Genomic DNA, 26,674 nt, shown 5'->3' on the forward strand with positions numbered 1-26,674 from the left:
CCACATCTGGAATACTGTGAACAGTTTTGATCCTCTTAATGAAATGAAATGAAAGGATCATTTTCTCAGAGGCAGTTCAGAGAAGGCTCACTAGGATGATCCATGGTATGGAGAGATTGTCTTATAAGCAAATATTAAACAGTTTGGGACTCTACCCATTGGAATTTAGACAAATGAGAGGTGGTCTAATTGAAATTTATAGAATTCTTAAAAGGTTTGACAGGGTAAATGTTGAGAGGATTTTCCCCTTATGGGAGCGTCGTGGACTAAAGGGCATAGCGTCAGAATTAAGGACAACAATTTAAGACTGTGATTGGGTGGAATTTCATTTCTCAGAGGGATGTGAGTATCTTGGAACTCCTTGCTGCAGAGAGCTGTGGGCAGAATCTTTGAGTATATTTCAGGTTCAGACAGACAGACACCGACGGACACCGACCGACAGACAGACCCGCCTGCCGTGGAGCGGGTGTGAGGTCCTGTTCCTGTTTCTAATGCTCTGCTTGAATGTAAAACTAGACACCACAAAGCCTGAATGAGGAGGATAACAGTTTGGCTATAATGTTTTGGCTGGCTTCAAACTAGGGGACTATGGCTTATATAGAGCAAATGCAGCCGAGGCAAAAAACTGCCTGCAATGTAATGGCACAGTGGTATTGCCACTGGATTAGTAATCCAGAGATCCTGGTCATGTTTTGGGGATGACATTTTCATGGCAGATGATGGAATTTGAATTCAGTAGAAATCTGGAGTTTTAAAAAGTCTGCTGGTGACCACAATTGATTTCCTTTAGGGAAGGATACTTTTCTGGTCTGGCCTACATGTAACTCCAAACCCGCAGCAATGTGATTGATCCTTGACTGTCCTCTGAAATGGACTAGCAAGCCATTTAGTTGTAGCAACAGCTACAAAAGTCTCAAAAGTGGATGAACTGCCTGACATTGATTAACATGCTGGAAATGGCAACTTCAAGCTCAGCTGTGTTGATCCTGCAAAGTCCTCCTTACTAACATTTGGGAGCTAGCGCCAAAATGCAAGAGCTGTTTCAGAAAGTAGGTAAGCAACTGTTTGACATAGTCATACTCTCAGAATTATATCTTACAAGCAATGTGCCAGACAACACCAACGCCCTTTGTCTATGTCCTGTCCCGCTGGCAGACAGACACAACACGGATGATGGCACAGTGGTATGTCAGCAGAAAGTTGTTTTGGGTGTTCTCAATATTGATTCTACATTTCATATAGTTTCATGGCATTGGGTTAAACCTGGACAAGGAAAACCCCTTCTGATTTCTACACGCTATAACCCTGCTTTGACTAATGAATCAGTACTACTTCATGTTGAACACAATTTGGAGGAAACACTGAAGATGGTAAGGGCACAGAATGTACTCTAGGTGGGAGACTTCAATAGCCATCATTAAGGTGGCTCAGCAGTGCCATGAATGATTGAGTGGGTTGATTCCTAAAGGAAGAGTGGGTCAACAGCATTACTACTTACTGAGGTTGTTGACACCTAAAGGGATATAGCTGTTGGGTCTGTAACAGGTAGTAAGGGAACCAGCAAGAGGGAAAAACACACTTGACGTCATCCCCTTCAATCATCCTGTTGCAGATGCACCTCTCCATGACAATGCTTTTAGGAATGACCACTGCACAAGTCTTGTGGTGACTAAGTCCTGTTGTCACATTGAGAATACGCTACATTGTGGTGTGTGGTACTATCACCATGCTGAATGAGATAGCATTCAAATAGATCTATTAACTTAAGACTGTGTATCCATGAGGCACTGTGGACCATCCGTTGCAGTGGAATTACACTGACACAATTTGTAACCTCATAGCCTACCATATTCCCTACTCTATTATTGCCATCAAGTCAAGTGATTAACCCTGGTTCAATGAAGAGTGCAGGAGGGCAAGCTAGAAATGGCACCAAGCATACCTAAGAATTAAACAAATAACTGCAGAAGCTGGAAATCTGAAATAGAAACAAATTGTTGGAGAAATTTAGGTAAATTTCAGCATTGCATCTTGTATATGGTACACACACTGCTGCCATTGGGCTTTGATTGAGAGGGGATTGAATGTTTGTGGATGTGCTACTAAGCAGCCAGGCTACTATTTCCTGGATGGTGTCAAACTTCTCAAGTATTTTTGGTGGCACATTCATCCAGGGATGTGGGTAATATTCTATCACATTCCTGAATTGTGCCTTGAAGATAGTGGATAGGCATCGGGATTCAGGAAATAAGTTACTTGCAGCAGGATACCTAGCCTCTGACCTTCTCTTGTAGCCGCAGTATTTGCATGACTAATTCAGCTCAATTTCTGGTAACCCTCAAGACGTTGATCATGAGGGATTAAGTAATGGTAACGCCACTGAATGCCAAAAAACAATAGTCAGATTCTCTCTTGTTGCAAATGTCATTGCTGGCCACTTGTCAATTCAAAATGGATATTGTTGCGCTCTTGCTGCATTTGGGCATGGACTGCTTCAGTATCTGAGCAGTCAAAAATAGTACTAAATATTGTGCAATCATCAGATATTCTCACTTCTAACTTGACAAGGGCATGAAGATCATTGATTTAAAAAGCTAAGGACACTTAAATCTAGGGCAGTACCCTGAGGAATTTCTGCAAAAATGATCTGGAGTTAGAGATCTCCAACAGTTACAACTATCTTTGGGCCAGGAATGAGTCGAAGGAGTAAAGAGTGTTCACCTGAATTCTAATGACTCTAGTTTTACCCTGGCTTCTTGATGCCACATTCAGTCAAATATGACTTTACCCTGGAATTCAGTTCTGTGTTTGTACCAAGACTATAATAGGATCAGGAGCTGAGTGGCCCTGGCAGAACCTAAACTGAACATTATTAAGCAGGTTTTTGCTTAGCAAGTGCTACTTGATAGCATTGTTGATGACAACTTCCATCGCTTTACTGGTAAACAGGGAAAAATTGAGGAGGTGGTAGTTCATCAGGTTGGATTTGTCCTGCTTTTGTGTACACAATGTATCTTGGCAACTTGCTACATTGACAGGAAGATGCAAGTGTTGTAGCTGTAGTGGAACAGCCTGGCCAGAGGAACAACAGAACAAGTCTTCAGTGGTATTGGCAAAATGTTATCAGGGCCTATAGTATTTGCAGAATAAGTACTTTCAGCTACTTATGATATAAAATGGAGTGAATCAAATTGGCTGAAGACTGGCATCTGTGATGCTGGGGTCATCCAGAAGGGTCTGCAATGGATCATCCACTCATCACATGTAGCTGAAGATTATGGCTAATATTTCAGTCCTATCTTTTACACTGATGAGCTGGGTCCTCCCATTATCGAGGGTGAGAGTATTTATGTGCGGACTGTTCCTCCTGTGAATTGTTTAATTGCCTACTACCATTCATGACTTGCTATGGCAGGCTTGCAGAGCTTCATTCTCACCTGTTATGTAATTGCTTAGCTCTGTCACTCACTTGCTTATGCTGTTTGATATGCAAGTAGTCCTGATTTGTAGCTTCACTAGATTCTTGGTTATAAAAATAGTATCTGCTTGAGAAACTCAGGTTCCATCTGTGGAGGGAAAGAAGAGTTAACATTTCACGTCCAGTGATCCCAGTAATGGGACTTGAACCTGAACACTACCACTGCACTATAAGAGCCTTAGTCATGGTTAGCAGAATTCAAAATTGCACAGGAATACCTCCATCACCTTAACCAATCAGCCACAAGTTCACAGAATCATGGAATCCCTACATTGCAGAAAGAAGACATTCAGTCTATTGAGTCTGCACTGACCCTCTGAATACCACCCCAGAATCCTACCCTATCCCGTGACCTCACACATACGGTAGCTAATGCACCGAGCCTACATCCCGGACCTGCAGACAATTTAGCTTGGCCAATCCACCTAACCAGTTCATCTTTGGATGTGGGAGGAAACCGGAGCATCTAATGGAAACCCAAGCAGACACTGGGAGAATGTTCAAACTCCACACAGTCACCCAAGGTTGCAATCAAATCCAGATCCATGGCACTGTGAGGCAGCAAAGCTACCCACTGAGGAACAGTACACATTACAACTTGCAATTGTATAACAGCTTTAATATATAAAATGTTCTGAAGCACTTTACAAGTTGAAATACAAAGGCTAATGAAGTAAAGGCACAGATTGAGTTAATAAAATAGTGTGCTATTCTAATTTACTATTAAAATTATGCATATTGTGAGAGCTTTTACTGTTGATGTGATTTAAGATGGGACTTTCAGACAGTATAGAAAAACGTGCCATGAATGGTGAAGGGAATACAAATGTACTAAAAACTAATGCCAGAGGACCAAAGTATGCAGGAATTTGTGTAAGTGTAGGTAAGTTGCAGAGGGAGGGAATTAATCTATGGATGAGTATAAAAATGAGGAGGATTCAAAATTTACTGTATTGGGTAACACAAACACACTCTAAATTAGTAAAGAATTGATTGGGACCAACATTTTTTTTCTAAGCTGCATGACTTCTCTTCTGGATTCACCTGCGGACTGTTTTGTCTTAATGACCTCTGCACTTGACTTTTAAGTAATTCAAGGATTCCAGACCTGTCCATTTAAACTTTAGAAAGTGCGAAGTCTCAAAAGCTTCTGCAGTGTTGAACAGGGCAGATAACAGATATCTCAAGGCATTCCACCATCATTGACTTTGCTTTGTAGAACAGTAATTCATTCAAATTAATATTTGCAACTGTTCTATTTTGATTATGCTTAGGATGATTGAATACAGCTATTTTGGTCACATTCATCTTAACAGAGTGATATCTTGAAGCAGCAAGATCTTCTTAACCAGGGGATAGAGGTAGGTGTCCAGAACTGCTACAGTGAACCAGGTAACCAAAAATCTCAAATGCAGTGTCATAAAAATGAATGAAAGAAATGAAAGGGATAGTACCAATGTGAATATAAATTAGTTGAGGAATAATAAATAGAGTAAAGGTCATTGGTATTCTTCGGGTTGGAAGAAGGTCTTTTAGTGGGATGCTTGTTTTCCTTGACACAAGTGTATAAATGATCTAGATGCATGCAGGGGATATTTTCAAAGTTGCAGACAACATAAAACTGGGGAATTGTAAACTGTGAGGTGGACAGTGTAAAATATCACAAGGATATTGACATGGTGGTGGAGTGGGAGGATTTCCGACAGATGAAGTTCAATACAGCGACGTGTGAGGTGATTTACTTTTATGCAAAGAACATAGACAGTATAAAATAAAAGGTACTACTGTAAAGGATTTGCAGGAGCACAAAGACTTGGCTGTATATGTGAAAATAGAAAGTGCTGGAGAAACTCAGCAGGCCGCATCTGTGGAGAGAGAAATGAAGTTAATTTAACTGAGTCTGATATGCCTTCTCTTTTGAAAAGGCAGGAGATTGGCAATAAATTAAAATGCTGAGAAAGATAGTTTGGACACAGAGTTAAGTAGTCTTCTTCTGCACTGTAACAATTGTGATTCTAGGATACTTGGAATAGATGACTTGTATTATGAGGAATGGTTGGACAGGTTAAGCTTGTAGCTGCTGGAGTTTAGAAGAGGAAGAGGTAACTTGATGAAGTACATGAGTTCCCCAGGGATCTTATGAATGTGGAATGTGATATTTCATTTGTGAGAGAATCTAGATTTAGGACTTACATTTTAAAAATAATAGCTTGCCCATTTGAAGCAGAGATTAGGAGAATGGTTTTTCTCACAGAAGGTCCTGAAGTTTTGGAATCAAAGGGTGATGGAAGCAGAGACCTTAAAGTTGGAGGCAGTTAGATTCCTGAAAAGTAAGTGGGAGAAAGGTTATTGACATAATGAGATCAGATATGATCTTATTGAGTGATGGGGCAGGCATGAGCTATTTAGTGCTGCATGGACTACTGCTGCTCTTGAGTTGAATGTTCTTATGCTCATATATATCTTTGTACTATATGGAGATTTGTGTGACATATTCTGAGTAGACTGACTAGATTAAGAAGTTATTTAGATGTTTACTAACATAATTTGTTCACGCGTATCTGTACTTTTTCTTTCACATAGGATGGGTAAGAAACAAAAGAAGGAAGTTGAGGCATCTCCAAAAGATGCGGTAAGTTACTTTTTAAAATATTAATGTCCACAAAACTCAGTGAAATATTTCATATCTTGACTAGTCTTTGCAAAAATATTTGATTTAGCAAAGTATGATTAGGCATAAATCCACATTTTATTTGAACTTTTGTTTCACAAAAGTTAAATTCTGGATTAAATTTTGCTGTATCAAAAATTCACTCTGCATTTGTTTGGTTATGAACAGTGTAAGTAGCAAGGGACTTGATAAAGACTTGCCAAACTCTACTATTCATCCCTCTGGCTGGAAAGGGTCCTTTTCTATTAATGCTTAAATTTGTTTTTATTGCCTAAAAAGTTTTAATCTGCTATTAGTTCCATCTATGTTAAATTCTTTTTCAAAAACCTCATATGGAGCTTTATTAAGTTCCAATAGCAACATACCTTCAAATTGTTTTTGGACTACATAGTTGATTTATTAAAGTTTTCAGTCCCTTTTTTTACCTTGGCTGTGCCTAAGGGACTGACTTGTATGTGGGGTGTTGAGGCGGTGGAGCCCCTAGAGAGAATATTGTCCACTAGATAACCTGAGTCAAATAAATTACATAGGGAATTCCATAGTTTTTAGATCTCGGCTGATTTTTTTTTAGGCCTATCGATTCAGCAGATAACATCCTGACACATTGTCTTTGGTAATTTTCCTCACCAGCCTTTCAGCTGCATTTGTCTAATTCATAAGACAATCCACAAACATAGTTTTAAATTATAGGAAAACATAAGGAACAACAGCAACGAGCACTGTGTGTTCTCTTTTCTGAACTCCGAAAATACTTTGATTCTGTCAGCTGTAAAAACTAATTGAATATCTTCAACTTTGACTGCCCTCACAAATTGTTTGCCATCCTTTGCCTATTCCAAGATAACATGCAAGCCATGGTGCTCACCAGTGAAACTACCACAGACCTCATTTTGATGAAAACTGTCTTCAAATAGCCCCAGCCTCCTTCTCCATTCTTGCTCCTTGCAATATTGTACAATACCTCCAGAAAATTACCCACAGGCCTTAGGATAATATAGAGAATTGATAGAAAAATGCTCTACACCATCAATTCAAAATGACTCCAAATTCATTAGTTGAACTTCAGTATGTGCCCACTTACTCAAAATCTGAGCTCTAAGTTAGTCAATTCCTTCTGCAAGGCTTATCAGAAAATGCGCTTTTCTCTAAATAACTAGTCAACAAGATCCTCACCTGAAACTCCAACAACACAACACCTCCCCATTTGATTAAAATCAATATTGAGATCCTAGAAAATGTGTACCATTCACCATATTTTAGGAGCCTCCTCTTGATAAAGGCACGCGTATATGACAATTTATTGTTACTTTCAAATGCCAGCTGAGCCTTTTGCTGACTGGGCAAATAAATATTTGATGATCAGGACCTCTAATATGGGACTAAGGTCATGGTTTACAAGACAATAGTAAACTCTGAACTCTTGCATGTGGTGAAAACTTGGACAACCTGCAGGATACATCTCAAAGCATTGAAGAAGTACCATCAGTGATGCTTTCTCAAGATTCTCCAAATTGAGTAGAAAGAAAGGCAGTCTAATAGTAGCATCTTCTTCTAAGGCAACAAAACAAATTGCTAATTACATAAATTCAGCTGTGCTGGCTGGGCTAATTTGTTTGTACATCTGACACTTCAGACTTCTGAAGAAACCTCTCTACTTAAAACTCAATCGTGGCTGGAAGCTCTCTGCATAAATCACCAAATACCACCTGTCCATATATGGCAGATTCTGCAGATCAAGCAATAGATTTAGATATCTCTCAACTAACACTACCTCTAAGCTGTGTTACTGCAAATAGCAATTGAACTTCTAATGCCAAATTGGTTCCAAAAGTCATAACCCACATGGACCTTGGAAGTCCATGCAGACGATTAAAAAAAATTAGTGAGAATACTGCTCAGAATTCAAATTGCAAAGGAAACACATCATCCTCAATCCTTTGGGACTGCCTTATAAGAATTTATGCAAAGTAGTTGACACCTTTAACAAAAATAATGCCAAGAGTCTTCACAAATAGGAATACTAAATGGAAATGCTGTAGAAAGGTTAAACATTTGACTCCAAATCTCACTGCAGTTTTGATGGAGGCTTGACCACTGGATTTGAATGAGGGAGGAGAGGTGGGAGTAGAATGCCCAATGAAATGAAATCAGTGGGTTGAATTTTATTGGTAAAAACAATGACTGCAGATGCTGGAAACCAGATTATCGATTAGTGGTGCTGGAAAAGCACAGCCGTTCAGGCAGCATCCGAGGAGCAGTAAAATCGACGTTTCGGGCAAAAGCCCTTCATCAGGAATACAGGCAGAGAGCCTGAAGGGTGGAGAGATAAATGAGGGGGGTGGGGGTGGGGAGAAAGTTGCATAGAGTACAGTAGGTGAGTGGGGGTGGGGATGAAGGTGATAGGTCAGGGAGGAAGGTAGCAAAGAGTACAGTGGGTGGATGGGGGTGGGATGAAGGTGATAGGTCAGAGAGGAGGGTGGAGTGGATACGTGGAAAAGAAGATAGGCAGGTAGGACAAGTCATGGGGACAGTGCTGAGCTGGAAGTTTGGAACTGTGGTGAGGTGGGGGAAGGGGAAATAAGGAAACTGTTGAAGTCCACATTGCGCTGGGGTTGAACTGTTCCGAGGCGGAAGATGAGGCGTTCTTCCTCCTGGCGTCGGGTGGTGAGGGAGCGGCGGTGAAGGAGGCCCAGGACCTCCATGTCCTCGGCAGAGTGAGAGGGGGAGTTGAAATGCTGGGCCACAGGGGCGGTGTGGTTGATTGGTGCAGGTGTCCCGGAGATGTTCTCTGAAGCGCTCTGCTAGGAGGCGTCCAGTTTCCCCAATGTAGAGGAGACCGCATCGGGAACAACGGATACAATAAATGATATTGGTGGATGTGCAGGTAAAACTTTGGATGTGGAAGGCTCCTTTAGGGCCTTGGATGGAGGTGAGGGGAGGGGGTTTGGGCGCAGGTTTTGCAATTCCTGTGGTAGCAGGGGAAGGTGCCAGGATGGGAGAGTGGGTTGTAGGGGGGTGTGGACCTGACCAGGTAGTCACGGAGTGAATGGTCTTTGCGGAAGGCAGAAAGGGTGTGGAGGGAAATATATCCCTGGTGGTGGGGTCCGTTTGGAGATGGTGGAAATGTCGGCAGATGATTTTGGTTTATGCAAAGGTTGGTAGGGTGGAAGGTGAGCACAAGGGGGGTTCCGTCCTTGTTACAGTTGGAGGGGTGGGGTCTGAGGGTGGAGGTGCGGGATGTGGACGAGATGCGTTGGAGGGCATCTTTAACCACATGGGGAGGGAAATTGCGGTCTCTAAAGAAGGAGGCCATCTGGTGTGTTCTGTGGTGGAACTGGTCCTCCTGGGAGAAAATACGGTGGAGGCAGAGGAATTGGGAATACGGGATGGCATTTTTGCAGGAGATAGGTGTAATCCAGGTAGCTGTGGGAGTCGGTGGGTTTGTAAAAAATGTTGGTGTCAAGTCGGTCATCATTAATGGAGATGGAGAGGTTCATGAAGGGGAGGTGGTGTCAGAGATGGTCCAGGTAAATTTAAGGTCAGGGTGGAATGTGTTGGTGAAGTTGATGAATTGCTCAACCTCCTCGCGGGAGCACGAGGTGGCACCAATGCAGTCATCAATGTAGCGGAGGAAGAGGTGAGGAGTGGTGCCGGTGTAATTACGGAAGATCAACTGTTCTACGTAGCCAACAAAGAGACAGGCATAGCTGGGGCCCATACGGGTGCCCATGGCTACCCCTTTGGTCTGGAGGAAATGGGAAGATTCGAAGGAGAAATTGTTAAGAGTGAGGACCAGTTCGGCCAAACGAATGAGAGTGTCGGTGGAAGGGTACTGTTGGGAACGTCTGGAGAGGAAAAAACGGAAGGCTTGGAGGCCCTGGTCATGGCAGATGGAGGTGTAGAGGGATTGGATATCCATAGTGAAGATGAGGCATTGGGGGCCGGGGAAACGGAAGTCTTGGAGGAGGTGGAGAGCGTGGGTGGTGTCTCAATAGACAATAGGTGCAGGAGTAGGCCATTCAGCCCTTCGAGCCTGCACCGCCATTCAATATAATCATGGCTGATCATTCCTAATCAGTATCCTGTTCCTGCCTTATCTCCATAACCCTTGATTCCACTATCTTTGAGAGCTCTATCCAACTCCTCCTTAAATGAATCCAGAGAGTGGGCCTCCACTGCCCTCTGGGGCAGAGCATTCCACACAGCCACCACTCTCTGGGTGAAGAAGTTTCTCCTGAGCTCTGTCCTAAATGGTCTACCCCGTATTTCGAACGTATGTGGGGAGTTCCTGGACTAGGGGGAATAGGACAGTGTCGCGGTAGGTAGAGATGAGTTCAGTGGGGCAGGAGCATGCTGAGACAATGGGTCGGCCAGGGTGGTCAGGCTTGTGGATCTTGGGAAGGATGTAGAACCGGGCAGTGCGGGGTTCCCGGACTATGAGGTTGGAAGCTGTGGGTGGGAGATCCCCTGAGGTGATACATGAGGTTCTGTATGGTCTGGGAGATGATGGTTTGGTGATGGGAGTACCTGGTCAGGTCCACGCCCCCCTATGACCACCCTCCCATCCTGGATCTCCACACTGTCTGTTCCCTTTGCTTCTCCAAACCCTGACCTCCCCCACCCCAACTTGTCAGAAGTGTAAGAACATTTGTTTTCCAACTCCTTTCAGTTTTGCATTTTCTTATCAGACGGGTGCATTACAGGCTGGCCAGCACTTATCGCCTAACCCTGGTTGCCCTTGAAAAAGTGGTGGTGAACTGCCTGCTTGGACTTCTGCAATTCATCGGCTGCATATAGACCACAATGCTGCAATGTAGAGATGCTGGTGTACTGGGGTGGACAAAGTCCAAAGTCACACAACACCAGGTTATAGTCCAACAGGTTTATTGAAAATTACAAACTTTAGGAGCACTGCTCTTTTGTCAGGTGAGGTCAATTCTCACTTCATGTCACTTCTCACAATGCTGCGAGGGCAAGAATTCTGAATCTTGATGAAGATTGCACTGGACTTGAAGTGTTAATGCTGTTTCTCTCTCAACATATCCTGCCAGATTTGCCAAGTCTCTCCAGCATTTCATGCTTCAGATATCCAGCATCCGCAGTATTTTCCTTTTATTTGAATCTTTGTTTGTTTTCTCATTGACCTTCCTTGTACGGTAAGGTCATGGTTGAGCTGTTTGTTAACGATTCCACTTTCAGTTCCATTCAGAGCTGTTCTGAACATTGAGAGGAATAGGTCTTCTAAACAGGTTTTTCATCTAGTTTGATAGGTAATGCATGCAAAATGGACATTACACCAATGATGTTTATTAATTTCTTTCAGTGATCAACTATTTAAATATACTCACAAACTCTACTGTCTTCAACAGTTTAATTCACTTATTATTGAGAGCAAAAATGTACAGACTGTAGTTCTTATGCTGGATTCACCAGAGGATGAAATTTTGCTTAAAGCATGTGAAGCCATATACAAGTTTGCCGAAAAAGGTTAGTTTAATTTAAATTATATTTATTATATCACATGATGTTAATATTGCATGATCTGGTCACATAATGATATCATTTAGAATACTTTATCGTTGCATCGTTGTTGCATTGCTTTTATAGAATTAAACATCAATTAATACGTTTTAATTTTGATATTTCTTCAAAAGGTAATATTTGCATGTATATCTGAAATAGTGGCATTGTTGTAGTTGTAGTACTGTGTAATTTTGTGTAAGATTCCTTATGAGGTTTGTCATCAGCTGCTTTACCCTGTACGACTTCAATTTCTTGAAGGTTGTTAGAACTGCACTCACTGCAAGGACTGTGGATGCTGGAGTTCAGAATCAAAAAGTGTGGTGCTGGAAACGCACAGCCGCCGCGACGTTGACCATCTCAACCTATCCACCCCTCCCACCCAATTCAACCTCTCTCTTTCACAAAGCGCAGCCCTCCATTCCCTCCACTCCAACCACAACCTCATCATTAAATCAGCGGACATGGAGTGGGGTGGGGTGCAGTGGTAGTTTGGTGCACCGACCTCTACACCACTGAAGGCAGGCGCCAACTCAAGAACATCTCCTCCTACTGCCCCCATGATAACCACCTCACCTCTCCTCACCAAACCATCATCTCCCGGACCATCCACAACCTCATATCTTAGGGGCTCTCCTATCCACAGCCTCCAGCCTCAGTCCCACAGTCCCGTACCATCTAGTTCTATCTCTTACCCAAAATTCACAAACCTGACTGCCCTGGTCGACCTATTGTTTCTGCTTGTTCTTGCCCCACCAACCTTATCTTCTCGTTTCTTGACATTGTCCTGTCTCCCTTGGTCCAGGAGCTCCCCACATACATTCGGGACACCACCCACGCCCTCCACCTCCTCCATGACATTCGTTACCCCGGCCCCCAATGCCTCACCTTAACTGTGGACATCCAGTCCAAGATACATCCACCCGCCATGACGAAGACCTCCAAACTCTCCGTTTCTTCTTTTGCCGCTGACCCAACCAGTAGCCCTCCACTGACGCATACATTTGGCGGAACTTGTCCTCACCCTCAACAATTTTTCCTTTAAAACTTCCCACTTCCTTCAGACCAAAGGAGTAGCAATGGGCATCCAGATGGGCCTCAGTTATGCCTGCCTCTTCGGATACGTGGAACAGTATACATGGGACAGTCTATCTTCCGCACCTACTCTGGCAACTTTTCCTCTGCTACGTGGATGACTGTATTGCCATCACCTTGTGCTCCCATGAAGAAGTTGAACAGTTCTTCAACTTCATGAACACCTTCTACCCTGACCTCCAGTTCAGTTGAATCATTTTGGACACCTCCCTCCCCTTCCTGGACCTCTCCGTCTCCAGCAACTGATTCAACATGGACATCTACTTCAAACCCACCAACCCCCGCAGCTACCTGGACTACACCTCCTCCCAGCCTTCCTAATGTAAAAGTGCTATCCCTTACTCCCAATTCCTCTGCCTCCACAGTATCTGCTCCCAGCAGTAGTAATTCCACTCCAGTTCATCCCAGATGGCTTCCTACTTTAAGGATTGTGATTTCCCCTCCCAGGTGATTAACAATGCTCTCCAGCGCATCTCCTCCACTTCCTGCACCTCCACCCTTGAGCCCCACACCTCCAACTGCAACAAGGATAGAACCCCCCCCCGACCTCCCCTTCTACGTCTGGATACAGCGCATTATCCTCCGCCATTTCAGCCTCCGACAATAAGACCCACCACCAGTGATATATTTCTCCCCCCAGCCCTACCGGCATTCTGCAGAGACCATTCCCTCAGTGACTCCCTCATTAGGTCCACTCCCCCCACCAACCCAATCTTCCACTCCCAGCACCTTCCCTTGCCACCATAAGCAGTGTAAAACCTGTGCCCACACCTCCCCCACCACCCCTACCTCCATTTAAGGCTCCAAAGGATCTTTCCACATTCAGCAGAGATTTTCCTGCACCTCCAGACACCTCATCTACTGTAAAAACAATGACTGTAGATGCTGGAAACCAGATTCTGGATTAGTGGTTCTGGAAAAGCACAGCAGTTCAGGCAGCATCTGAGGAGCAGTAAAATCAACGTTTTGGGCAAAAGCCCTTCATCGGGAAGGGCTTTTGCCCGAAACGTCGATTTTACTGCTCCTCGGATGCTGCCTGAACTGCTATGCTTTTCCAGCACTACTAATCCAGAACCTCATCTACTTTGTCTGTTGCTCTCATTGTGATCTCCTGTACATTGGTGAGACAGGACACCAACTCGCAGAATGTTTCAGGGACATACACCAAACAGCCACTCTGCCTTGTAGCTGACCATTTCAACTCCCCATCCCACTCCCCCAAGGACATGCAAGCCCTGGGCCTCCTCCACTGCCAAATCGAAGCCACTTGATGTCTGGAGGAAGAACGCCTCATCTTCTACCTTGGGACCCTCCAATCACACAGCATCAACGTCGACTTCACCAGTTTCCTCATCTCCCCTCCCACCACCCTATCCCAGGTCCAGCCCTCCAACTTGGCATTGTCATGTTGAGCTGTCCTACCGTCCATCTTCCTTCCCACCTATTCACTGCACTCTCTGTTCCATCCTATCCCTATCACCTCCACCTGCATCTACCTATTGCCTTCTCAGCCCCCGTCTCCAACCCCCACCTCCACATTCCTGATGAAGGGCTTATGCCCAAAACATCAATTCTGCTGGTCCTCAGATGCTGCTTAACCTGCTATGCTTTTCCAGCACCACATTTTTCGACTCATCCAGGCAAGTGGAGAGTTATTCCATTTCACTCCAGACGTGTGCGCTATAAATGGTGGATCGGATTTGGGAGTCAGGGGATGAATGATTTGCCACAGCATTCCTAGTCTCTGACTTGTAGCCATAGTATTTACATGGCTAGTTGAGTTCATTTTCCAGTCAAAGTTAACACCCAGGATGTTGGTAGGAGAGATCCAGCATTGGTAAAGTCATTGAAAGTCAATCTATAATGGTTATATTGCCTAGCACTTGAGTGGAATGTATGTTGGTTGCTGCTTGTCAGATCAAACCTCTATATTGTCCACCTCTTCTTGCATTTGTATACTACTTCAGTATCTGATAAACAACAAATAGTAAAATAAAACAGAATGGTGGATTATGGAGATCTGAAACAAAAACAGAAGTTGCTGTAATTCATCAGTAGGTCTGGCAGCATCTCTGGGAGAAAGTTAATGGGTCAAACCTGATGACTCTTCACCTGATGTAGAGTCATTGGATTCGAAACATTGAGTCTGTTGAGCATTGTGCAATCATCAGTGAATCTCCCCACTTCAGACTTATAATGGAGGAAAGAACATTGAAGCAGCTGAAGATGTTTGGTCCTAGGATACTAACTTGAGGAACCCTTGCAGAGACACCCTGGGGCTGAGATAACTGATCTCCATCAACTAGAACGATCTTCCTTTATGATAGGTATGATTCCAACCAGCTTCTTGATGCCACACATGGTGAAATGTAGTGTTGATGTCAAAAGCAGTCATGCCCACCTCACCTCTGGAATTCAGCTCTTTTGTTCATATATGAACAAATGCTGTGCTGATATCAGCTGAATGACCCAGGTAGAACTCTATAGACCAGGTTTTTTCTGAGCAAGTGTTGCTTGAAAGCACTGTTGATGATCCCTTCCATCACTTTACTTATGATCAAAAATAGGCTGACTGGGCAGAGTTGGATTTCACCTGTTTGTTTTTTTGTGTAAGTGATAGAGCTGGGAAATTTTCCATATTGGCATCTAGATGCCAGTATTGTAGCTCTACCGGAACAACTCGGATAGAGGCTAGTTGTGGACAACAAGTTCAGTACTATGGCCAGAATTTTGTTGGGAAGGAATCGCAGGAATTCTGAAAGAATATTAGCAGATGATTTAGATATGGCATTAAATACCATTATAGTCATAGAAGATGGTAGAATTACGGCACTTAAAAGGCATCTGGATGGGTACATGAATTGGAAGGGTTTAGAGGGATACGGGCCAAGTGCTAGCAAATGGGACTAGATTAGGTTAGGATATCTGGTAGGCGTGGACGAGTTGGACCGAAGGGTCTGTTTTCATGCTGTATGTCTCTGACTCTGTGGTGGAATATTGAAAGCAGAGAGACAGAGTGGTTCAAAATGGAACATGAAAAGAGAATTCTGAAGGAGTACATGATACTGATGATGAATCTGAATTGTATTGGTCACAAAGGATTTTAGTCCTGTGAATCTCCTTATAGTCAAACTGCAAGCACTGTAGAACAGATTTATAAAAACATTATCCTGATTCATCAAGTATTAAATACTGCTGCAACCTTATAAATGTAAAAGTGCTACTTACTTTTAAGTTTAACAATCAAAACACTTTGAGGTCACTAAATGGTGTTGTCATTTCATGTATAATACCTGGGGCAATGTAAGTGATTCTCCAGTTTAAAATCTCAATGTTGTGTCAATCTTCTGTGTCAAGGCTTCAAATGAAACTTTATATGGAGTATGTTAAAGCACTTAGTTTTGGAAAGTCAGTGGATCTGTAATTTATACAAATTTACATGATTGTAAACCTCTTAAAACTTGGTGCTTCAAATCAGAATGTTAGAACAAAATACAAAGAGTTGGACAGCACACAGGAACAGGCCCTTCAGGCCTCCAGGCCTGTGCCGATCATCATGCTCTAATTAAACTAAAAAACAAACTTTTTTTTCTGCCTTTATTTGGCCATATCCCTCTCTTCCCTCCGTATTCATGCAACCATCCAGATGCCTCGTAAATGTCACCAATATGCCTGCTTCCATCCTCTCTTTCGGCAGTATGTTACAGGCTCCTACCACTCTCTGCATGAAAAAATTCCCTCGCACATCTCCCTTAAATTATTCCCCTCTCACCTTGAACCTGTGCCTCCTTATAATTGAAACTTCAACCCTGCAAAAAAGCCTCCGATTATCACCCTATCTATGCCTCTCATAATTTTGTAGACATCTATCAGGTCTCTTCTCAGCTGCTGTCTTTCCAGCAATCCTCATCGTTTTAACCTTTCCTCATAGCCAATGCTCTCAAGAGCAGGCAGCATCCTGGTGAATCTTCTCTGCACTCCAAAGCTTCTACGTTCTCCTGATATAGTGGCAACCAAAACTGCACACACTACTCCAAATGTGGCCTAACAAGGTTTTATATAGCTGCGACCTGGTTTGTCAACTCATATACTCCATGCCCCAGCTGATTGAAGGCAAGTAGGCCGTATGCCTTCTTAATCACTTTGGCCACCCGTGTTGCCACTTCCAGGGAACTGTGGACCTGCACACCCAGATCCATCTGCATATTAATGTTCCAAAGGGTTCTGCCATTTACATTATATGACATTAAATTTGATCCTCCAAAATGCATCACCTTGTATCAGTCTGGAATAAACTCCACCTGCCATTTCTGTGCCCGAGTCGCCAATCTACCTATACCCTGTTATATCCTTTCACAATCTTTGGCACTATCAGCAACTCCACCAATCTTTGCGTCATCTGTAAACTTCCTAATCAGACCACGCACACTTTCCTCCTGATCATTTATATATACCACAAACAATAGAGGGCCTTTGACTGATCCTTGTGGAACACCACTAGTTGTCAGTCTCCAGTATGAAAACGACCCTTCTATAGCTATCCACTATCTTCTATGACCAAGTCAGTTTTGTAACCCTCAAGGAGAAAGTGAGGACTGTAGATGCTAGAGAGTCAGAGTCAAAAGGTGGTGTTGGAAAAGCACAACCAGTCAGGCAGCATCCGAACTGCTGTGCATTTCCAGCGCCACCCTTTTTGAACTGTGTATCCTTTTAGCCAGCCCATCCTGAATCCTAAGTGATTTTAGTTTTTGTACCAATCTGTGGTGTGGGACTTTGTCAAATACCTTACTAAATTCCATATAAACTACATCCACAACCCTTTTCTCATCAATTTTCGTTGTCACCTCGAGAGTCAGAGTCTTACAGCACAGGGACATGCCCTTTGGCCTAAACTGGTCCATACTGACCAAAATATCGGTCCACGCTAACCCCATTTCCCTGCAATTGGCCCATATCCTTCTAATTCTTTCCTATCATGTATTTGTCCAAATGCCTTTTTAAATGTTGTTAATGTGTCTGCTCAATCACTTCTTCTGGCAGATCCCTAGGTATACCACCTCTTGTGTTTTTTAAAAAAAAAGTTGCCACTCATGTTCCCTTCTATTCTTTCCCCTCTGATTCCAGCCTTGGGTGGGTGCGTGACTTTTCTCTAGGTGCTCCGGTTTCCTCCCACAGTCCAAAGATGTGCAGCTCAGGTGAATTGGCCATGCTAAATTGCCCATAGTGTTAGGTGCATTAGTCAGAGGGAAATGGGTCTGGATGGGTTATTCTTAAGAGGGTCGGTGTGGACTTGTTGGGCTGAAGGGCCTGTTTCCACACTGTAGGGAATCTTTTTTAAAAAAAACAAATACCAAACTTCAATCCAGTTTGCATTTAGTATATTGGCAATCTTAAAAGCCAATGATACAATCCAATGCTTTGGGGGTATAAGACCAGGGAAAATTGAACAGTTGAGAGGAGAACTGCCAAGCTACCAGCATGTATATAGACTGCCTGAAAAATAGCTGTCTTAGAAGTACCTTTATCGATCAGTAACCTATGAAGCAGAATCCCCAAGAAAAAGAAAAGAAGACCAAAATACAGAAGTGAATCTAAAGCTGCTTAGTTAAAAGTCACACAACACCAGGTTATAGTCCAACAGGTTTAATTGGAAGCACTAGCTTTCAGAGCGCCGCTCCTTCATCAGGTGACAACCACCCAGTCCAACACCGGCATCTGCAAAACCTAAAGCTGCCTTGTTTTTGAGATAAGTTTTGTTTTGTAAATCGTAATCGGGAGTTTTATTATAAAAGAGAAGGTAAAATATAGGTTAGAGTAAGGAATTGTAAATAGTTGTTAATTATCCTCATGCTTTAAGAAATAAAGTTGTTAATTTTTACTTTAACTAGTTATTGACCTATTGAATTTTCAGATTACTGCATGAGATAAATCTTTTCTGTGTTACTGGTTTTAAATTGAGCAGGAGAGTTTACCCCATGTCGTAACAGAAGGAAGATGGACAGGTCTAGAGGGTGGTGCCGAGTTGGAAGCTTGGGAGTGGGATAAGGTACAGGGAGGTGCAATGAGGAAACTGGTGAAATCCACATCGATCCTGTGTGGTTGCAGAGTCCCAAGGTGGAAGATGAGGCATTCTTCCTCCAGATGTTGGGTGGTTAGGGTTCAGTGATGGAGGAGGCCCAGGACCTGCATGTCCTTGGGGGAGTTAGTGTTTGGCCACGGGAAGGTATGATTGGTTGGTACGGGTGTCCCAGAGATGTTCTCTGAAACGATCCGCAAGTTTGCATCCTGCCTCCCCGATGTAGAGGAGACCACATTGGGTGCAATGAATGCAGTAGATAACAGGTGTGGAAGTACAGGTAAATTTCTGTCGGATATGGAAGGATCCTTTGGGGCCTTGGATGGAGGTGTGGGTGCAGGTTTTGCACTTCTTGCGTTGGCAGGGGAAGGTGCCAGGATGGAGTGTTGTGGGGGTGGAGTGGGGTGGGGAGGTGGTTTGGTGTGTGGGAGCATGGATCTGACAAGGGAGTTGCAGAGGGAAAGGTCTCTCTGAAACACAGATAGCAGTGGGGAGGGAAATATGTCTCTGGTGGGGTCTGTTTGTAGGTGGTGGAAATGGCGGAGGATGATGCGATGTATCTGGAAGCTGGTGAGGACCATGGAGTTCTATCCTTGTTGTGATTGGAGGGCTGGGGTTCAAGGGCAGAGGTGCGGGAAGTGGAGGAGATGCACGGGAGAGCATAGTTGACCACGTGGGAGGGGAAATTGCAGTCTTTGAAGGAGACCAATATATCAGCCAAATACCTCTTAAAAAATGTAATCAGGCTGGTGAGACATGACCTTCCTCCTAAAAACCATGCTGGCTGTCAGTAACTAGTCTATTTTCTACTAAATGTGCATATATCTTGTCCCTCAGTACTGAAGTGGGAGATGGCACGGGCAGAGTGACACTAGGCATACAGACATACAAGATGGCTGCTGAGTCATCAGTTGGCCATTGACACATAAGATGGCCACTAGACAACAATATGGAGAGAAACAGTAGAGCAAATACAGACACTGCCTGGGGCCACCAGAATGCCAGCACAATGCACTCACAACCTCGTTGATTAGTTTAAGGCAGGTGGGGGAAGAGAATACACATGAGTAACGTATACTGCCCACTGAAGTGTGTGGGTCCAGCCAACACTTTTTGATAGAAATGCTAACAGCTTGATACAGACTCAATACGAAGTGCTAATAGCCAGGGCTGCAGTAATTGTCCTTCACCGGAAGAGTGATTAGTACCCATTAATATAGCAATGGACTTCCGTGCAGACATTGGAACTAACAAAAGCTGTGCTGGAACTGACAATGACTGTGTCGAAACTATCAACGATTCTGCAATGAATACTATAAACAAATTATGTCACAAAGACAATAATCTCATCGCTGACCTATTGTATCACAAGATGTATACTAGTGAGAGAGGGTCATGTCTTTTTGTGGCTAGTTGGTGTTCATGTATCCTGATGGCTAGTTTTCTACCTGTTTGTCCAATGTAGTGTTACAGTCCTTGCACGGTATATTGTAAATGACGTTAGTTTTGCTCATTGTTTGTATAGGGACTTTCAAGTTCATTAGCTGCTGTTTTAGTGTATTGGTGGGTTTGTGGGCTACCATGATGCCAAGGGGTCTGAGTAGTCTGGCAGTCATTTCCTGAAGATCATCAAAGACACCAGCTAGCCACAAAAAGACATGACCCTCTCTCACTACTATCCTCGCATACGGATGAGGAAGGACACCACTTCGACTGGGACAATACATCCATCCTAGTACAAACCAAACAAAGACAGGCATGAGAATTCCAACTGGAACTCTCTCAATAAACATATCAAGTTAGACCCCATCTACCACCCCCTGAGAAAAGGAACAGCAAGTGACTTCACCACAGGAAATGACATCACCTACCCAAAGAAACCCAAGTGTATAAATAGAAAGCAGGAATTTTCAGGTCCACTGAAGATGTTATCTAGTAGAGTAATGAAACGTCTGGAAATGAACCTTTCAGCTCAGCAAGCAAACCTACATCCAAAATGAAACAATATCTATATATCCCCATGAAATTCTATGTATGCCAAAATAACGAGGTAACCATAATGGGCAATGACCTCATAAGAGAATATAATGTTCTAATTGATTGCGCAAAAGGGAAATTGATTTGGCCCAGGCAGGACGGTTGAAAGACTGAGATTGGGAAACTTACAAGTCACCTTGAAACTGTTAAAGTGGCTACAGTCACCAGTAGGGACTTGAACCTCGCAAAGGGGGGATTTGGAGCCATCTGTTCCTCCATCCCTGGAGTGTGAGCAGAAATAAAGTTAGATACAGGTCTAGTTAACATAGACCCAATAAGGGTTCTCAGACCAGAGCATAAGCCCCACTGGCAATACCCAATAAACCCGAAGCACAAAAAGCAGTTGTGGAGATAGTGAAAGGACTAGTGAAACAGGGAATCCTGAAAGAAACCACAAGTACAACTAATTCCCCAACATTGCCAGTACTAAAGCCTGAGGGGAGCTACAGGCTCATCATTGATTATACAGGACCAAATGAATTAACACCACCCATGCCCTCCACCTCCTCCATGCGGGACACCACCCACGCCCTCCACCTCCTCCATGATTTTCGCTTCCCCGGTCCCCAACGCCTTATCTTCACCATGGACATCCAGACCCTGTACACCTCCATCCCCCATCACGAAGGACTCAAAGCCCTCCGCTTCTTCCTTTCCCGCCGTACTAACCAGTACCCTTCCACTGACACCCTCTTTCCAATCCTCCCACTTCCTCCAAACGAAAGGAGTAGCCATGGGCACCCGCATGGGCCCCAGCTATGCCTGCCTCTTCGTAGGATATGTGGAACAGTCCATCTTCTGCAGCTACACTGGCACCACTCCCCACCTTTTCCTCCGCTATATCGATGACTGTATCGGCGCTGCCTCGTGCTACCACGAGGAGGTTGAACAGTTCATCCACTTTACCAACACCTTCCACCCTGACCTCAAATTCACCTGGACCGTCTCAGACTCCTCCCTCCCCTTCCTAGACCTTTCCATTTCTATCTTGGGCGACCGAATCAACCGACTCCCACAGCTACCTAGACTACACCTCCTCTCACCCTCCCCCCTGTAAAAACGACATCCCATATTCCCAATTCCTTCGTCTCCGCCGCATCTGCTCCCAGGAGGACCAGTTCCAAAACCGTACAACCCAGATGGCCTTCTTCTTCAAGGACCGCAATTTCCCCCCAGACGTGGTCGACGATGCTCTGCACCACATCTCTTCCACTTCCCGCTCCTCCGCCCTTGAGCCCCGCCCCTCTAACCGCCACTTGGACAGAACCCCACTGGTCCTCACCTACCACCCCACCAACCTCCATATAAAACGTATCATCCGCCGTCATTTCCGCCACCTCCAAACAGACCCCACCACCAGTGATATATTTCCCTCCCCTCCCCTATCAGCGTTCCGAAAAGACCACTCCCTCCATGACTCCCTTGTCAGGTCCACACCCCCCACCAACCCAACCTCCACTCCCAGCACCTTCCCCTGCAACCGCAAGAAATGCAAAACTTGCGCCCACACCTCCCCCCTTACTTCCCTCCAAGGCCCCAAGGGATACTTCCATATCCGCCACAAATTCACCTGCACCTCCACACACATCATCTATTGCATCTGCTGCACCCGATGTGGCCTCCTCTACATTGGGGAGACAGGCCGCCTACTTGCGGAACGTTTCAGAGAACACCTCTGGGACACCCGGATCAACCAACCTAACCACCCCTTGGCTCAACACTTCAACTCCCCCTCCCACTCCACCAAGGACATGCAGGTCTTTGGACTCCTCCATCGCCCGACCATAGCAACGCGACGGTTGGAGGAAGAGCGCCTCATCTTCCACCTAGGAACCCTCCAACCACAAGGGATGAACTCAGATTTCTCCAGTTTCCTCATTTCCCCTCCCCCCACCTTGTCTCAGTCAAATCCCTTGAACTCAGCACTGCCTTCCTAATCTGCAATCTTCTTCCTGACCTCTCCGCCCCCACCCCACTCCGACCTATCACCCTCACCTTGACCTCCTTCCACCTATCGATTTCCAACGCCCCTCCCCAGGTCCCTCCTCCCTACCTTTTATCTTAGCCTGCTGGACACACTTTCCTCATTCCTGAAGAAGGGCTTATGCCCGAAACGTCGATTCTCCTGTTCCTTGGATGCTGCCTGACCTGCTGCGCTTTTCCAGCAACACATTTTCAGCTCTGATCTCCAGCACTACAGTCCTCACTTTCTCCTAAATGAATTAACCCCCCATTGCACCCCATTGTAGCAGACCCCTCCACCATCTTAAATGGCTTGGCCCCTGAACACAAGATTTTTACTGTTTTAGACGTCGCCAACGGTTTCTGGTCTATCCTGTTACGCCCTGAGTCCCAGAACAAATTAGCTTTTGCAGTAAGGAACAGGTAGTACACATGCACTCGCCTGCCACATGGGTTCCACAACAGCCCCACTATTTTTCACAGAGTGATGAGCAACATTCTGAATAGAGTAGATTTACCAGAGGGTAGCACTGCCCTCCAATATGTAGATGATATCCTAATTGCCTCAGAGTCCGAGTCAGGACACCAGGAAGCTTTAGGGCTAGTATTGCAGGAATTGGCAACCGCAGGGTTAAAAGTCAGCCCCACAAAGAGACAGATTGGCAAAACACAAATCTTATAACTGGGACACCTTATATCCCAGGAACTCAAAGAAATGCCCAATGACCTCAAGAAGTCAATTCAAATGATGCGCTGACCTGCCACTGTCAGGGGAGTCAGAAAGGTCATGGGGCTATTCAACTACAGTCAGAGCTTTATACCCGAGTTCGCAAATTGGCTGAACTGATCCAAAGATTAACTAAAGGAGGCAAGCCCGCCTTGGAACCTGTTACCTGGGGGCCAGGACAGGAGGAGGCATACAATCAACTTAAATCTCTACTCCTATCAGCCCCCGAGCTAGGGCTGCCAGATCCCAGCAAGGATTTTCACATCCACTGTCATAATGAGGAAGGATTTTACTCCGCAGTGGTCACCCAAGACCCGGTAGCAGGAGAAGGCCCGTAGGGTACTACTCTACTACAGAATGGCCAGTAGTCGCCAGACTGCCCAGGTGCATAGCAGCCTTGGACTGCGCTGCTTGGGCCGTTAGGGTTAGCAAGCCCATAGTAATGACAGGGAATGTCATCCTCCACACTAAGCACATCCCAGTAGAGATCTAAATACAGGGAAACTGAGGGCTGTCTCCCATATGAGAAGGGCAAAGTGGGAGGCAGTTCTTTTACCCCCAAGTTGGTCCGTGGTAATAGTTAGGGATACAGGAGAAAAACCAGCTGAGGGAATTCTAGATGCAGGGGAACCACACAACTGTGGGGATATAGATGGGGGACGAGTAAAAGATACCTCCTTAGACACAGCTGAGGAGACCCTCTTAGTGGATGGGTCACGAAAATACATAGCAGGGTTGCCTTGAACAGGATGTGCTGTGGTAAGTGATACGTTAGCAACAGTTATGTCCAGAAGGATTGATGCAAGTACATCCGCACAGGTAGCAGAACTGGTAGCACTCACCAAAGCACTGGAACTAGCAAAAGGGAAAACCGTGAATGTATATACCGACAGTCAATATGCCTTCGGTGTAGTCCATTCAGGCACTATTGCGTGCTAGTGAACAGCCAATAGAGGCTTCAGTAATAAAAATAAAAGCCCATCAAAAGGAGTTAGCAAAAGAGAGCCCAAATTGGCTGATATTCAAAGGAAATCAGGCAGCAGACCGAGCAGCTCAGAAAGCCCTAGAGCAAGAAGCCATTAACAAGACTGCAATAGGCACTACAGGAGGACACTGCGCAGGGAGAGAGAGAGAGCAATGGAAACTGCAGGGGGCGTACAAAGGGAAGGATGGTGTCTGGAGGCGAGCAGACAAGGTGGTAGCACCAGCATGCATACAGAACACATTGCTCTGAATTGCACCAAGGGCTCTCCCATACAGGTAGAGAGGCCATAATAGCAAACCTAGGGAGAGGGTGGTGGTGGAAGGGAATGGGAAGAAATGTGGCCAGGTACTGCTGCAGATGCATGGTCTGTGCAACCCAGGGAGACCCATAAAAGTTAAGATGGGACAACAGCCCAATCCTAGGGGACCCTGGGAACACCTTCAGATAGGTTTAACAGGTCCACTACCACCCTTCCGTGAGAAAGTGTATTGACTGGTCATCATATATCAATTCTGCTGGGGGGTAGAAGCATTCCAGATCAAAAGCTGCACTGCAACCACTGTAGTCACACTATTAGCGGAGGAGGTAACCCCTTAGGTGGGGGATACCCCTCCAGCTTGACACATTTTACAGGCAAGGTCATAAAGTCTGTCTGCCAATTACTTAGCAATAGACAAAACATTTGCCTATCACCCCCAGAGCTCAGGGATGATAGAGCGAATGAATAGAATGCTCAAAAATGCTTTAGCTAAGGCTATGCAAACCTCAGGCAGAACATGGGCTAAAGTGGATGGGGGAAGAGAATACACATGAGTAACATACTTTGCCCGCCAAAGTGTCTGGGTCCAGCCAACACCTTTGATAGAAATGCTAGCACCTTGATACAGACTCAATACGAAGTGCTAATAGCCAGGGCTGCAGTAATTGTCAGGGATTCTCAGGGGAACATAGCACAAACAAGCAAGTTTCTGAGACTGGCTCTAATGCAACGAGGGGTACGTTGGCTTCCAAGAAATCAATTGTGTTAGGGGATTCTGTAGTTCAAGGTACAGACAGACTTTCTGTGGCCAGCAGAGAAAAAGCAGAATGGTGTGTTGTTTCCCTGGTGCCAGGATCAAGGATGTCTCCGAGAGGGTGCAGAATGTTCTCACAGGGGAGAGGGGCCAGCAAGAGGTCATTGTCCACATTGGAACCAACGATATAGGAAGGGAAAAGGTTGAGATTCTGAAGGGAGATTACAGAGGGTTAGGCAGAAATTTAAAAAGGAGGTCCTCAAGGGTAGTAATATCTGGATTACTCCCAGTGCTGCAAGCGAGTGAAGGCATGAATAGGAGGATAAAGCAGATGAATGCATGGCTGAGGAGCTGGTGTATGGGAGAAGGATTCACATTTTTGGATCATTGGAATCTCTTTTGGGGTAGAAGAGAACTGTACAAGAAGGACGGATTGCATCTAAATTGGAAGGGGGCTAATATAATGGCAGGGGGGTGGTGGGACCCAGGGAGATAGTGAGGAAAGAGATCAATCTGAGACCGGTACAGTTGAGATCATAAATGAATCAGTCAGGGCAGGCAGGGACAAGGTAGTACTAATAAATTAAACTGCATTTATTTCAATGCAAGGGGCCTAACAGGGAAGGTAGATGAACTCATGGCATGGTTAGGAACATGGGACTGGGATATCATAGCAATTACAGAAACATGGCTCTGGGATGGGCAGGACTGGCAGCTGAATGTTCCAAGATACAAATGCTACAGGAAGGATAGAAAGGGAGGCAAGAGAGAAGGGGAGGTGGCATTTTTGATAAGGGACAGCACTACAGCTGTGCTGAGGGAGGATATTTCCAGAAATACATCCAGGGAAGTTATTTGGGTGAAACTGAGAAATAAAAAAGGGATGATCACCTAATTGGGATTGTATTATAGACCCCCAAATAGTCAGAGGGAAATTGAGAAACAAACTTGTAAGGAGATCTCAGCTATCAGTAAGGATAATAGGGTAGTTAAGTTCGGGGATTTTAACTTTCCAAACATCGACTGGGACTGCCATAGTGTGAAAAGTTTAGATGGAGAGGAATTTCTTAAGTGCGTACAAGACAATTTTCTCATTCAGTATGTGAATGT

The 26,674-nt window shown here is 44.7% G+C and overlaps 1 protein-coding gene across 2 annotated transcripts in view; it reads left to right on the top strand.

Moving 5' to 3' along the window:
* armc3 (armadillo repeat containing 3) overlaps nucleotides 1–26,674 on the top strand; it is a 172,832-nt gene that overhangs the window by 2,346 nt on the left and 143,812 nt on the right. For both annotated transcript variants that reach the window (XM_043690441.2, XM_043690446.2), the window contains exons 2-4: nucleotides 4,753–4,839; nucleotides 6,062–6,110; nucleotides 11,519–11,636. In XM_043690441.2, coding sequence (XP_043546376.1) covers nucleotides 6,063–6,110; nucleotides 11,519–11,636 — 166 coding nt within the window. In that variant the 5' untranslated portion in view covers nucleotides 4,753–4,839; nucleotide 6,062. The remainder of the gene's footprint in view (nucleotides 1–4,752; nucleotides 4,840–6,061; nucleotides 6,111–11,518; nucleotides 11,637–26,674) is intronic.

The sequence above is a fragment of the Chiloscyllium plagiosum genome, unplaced genomic scaffold (genome assembly GCF_037043375.1).
Source record: "Chiloscyllium plagiosum isolate Xiang-an unplaced genomic scaffold, Cpla_swu_hap1 HiC_scaffold_5, whole genome shotgun sequence".
NCBI classification, from domain to species: Eukaryota; Metazoa; Chordata; class Chondrichthyes; order Orectolobiformes; family Hemiscylliidae; genus Chiloscyllium; species Chiloscyllium plagiosum.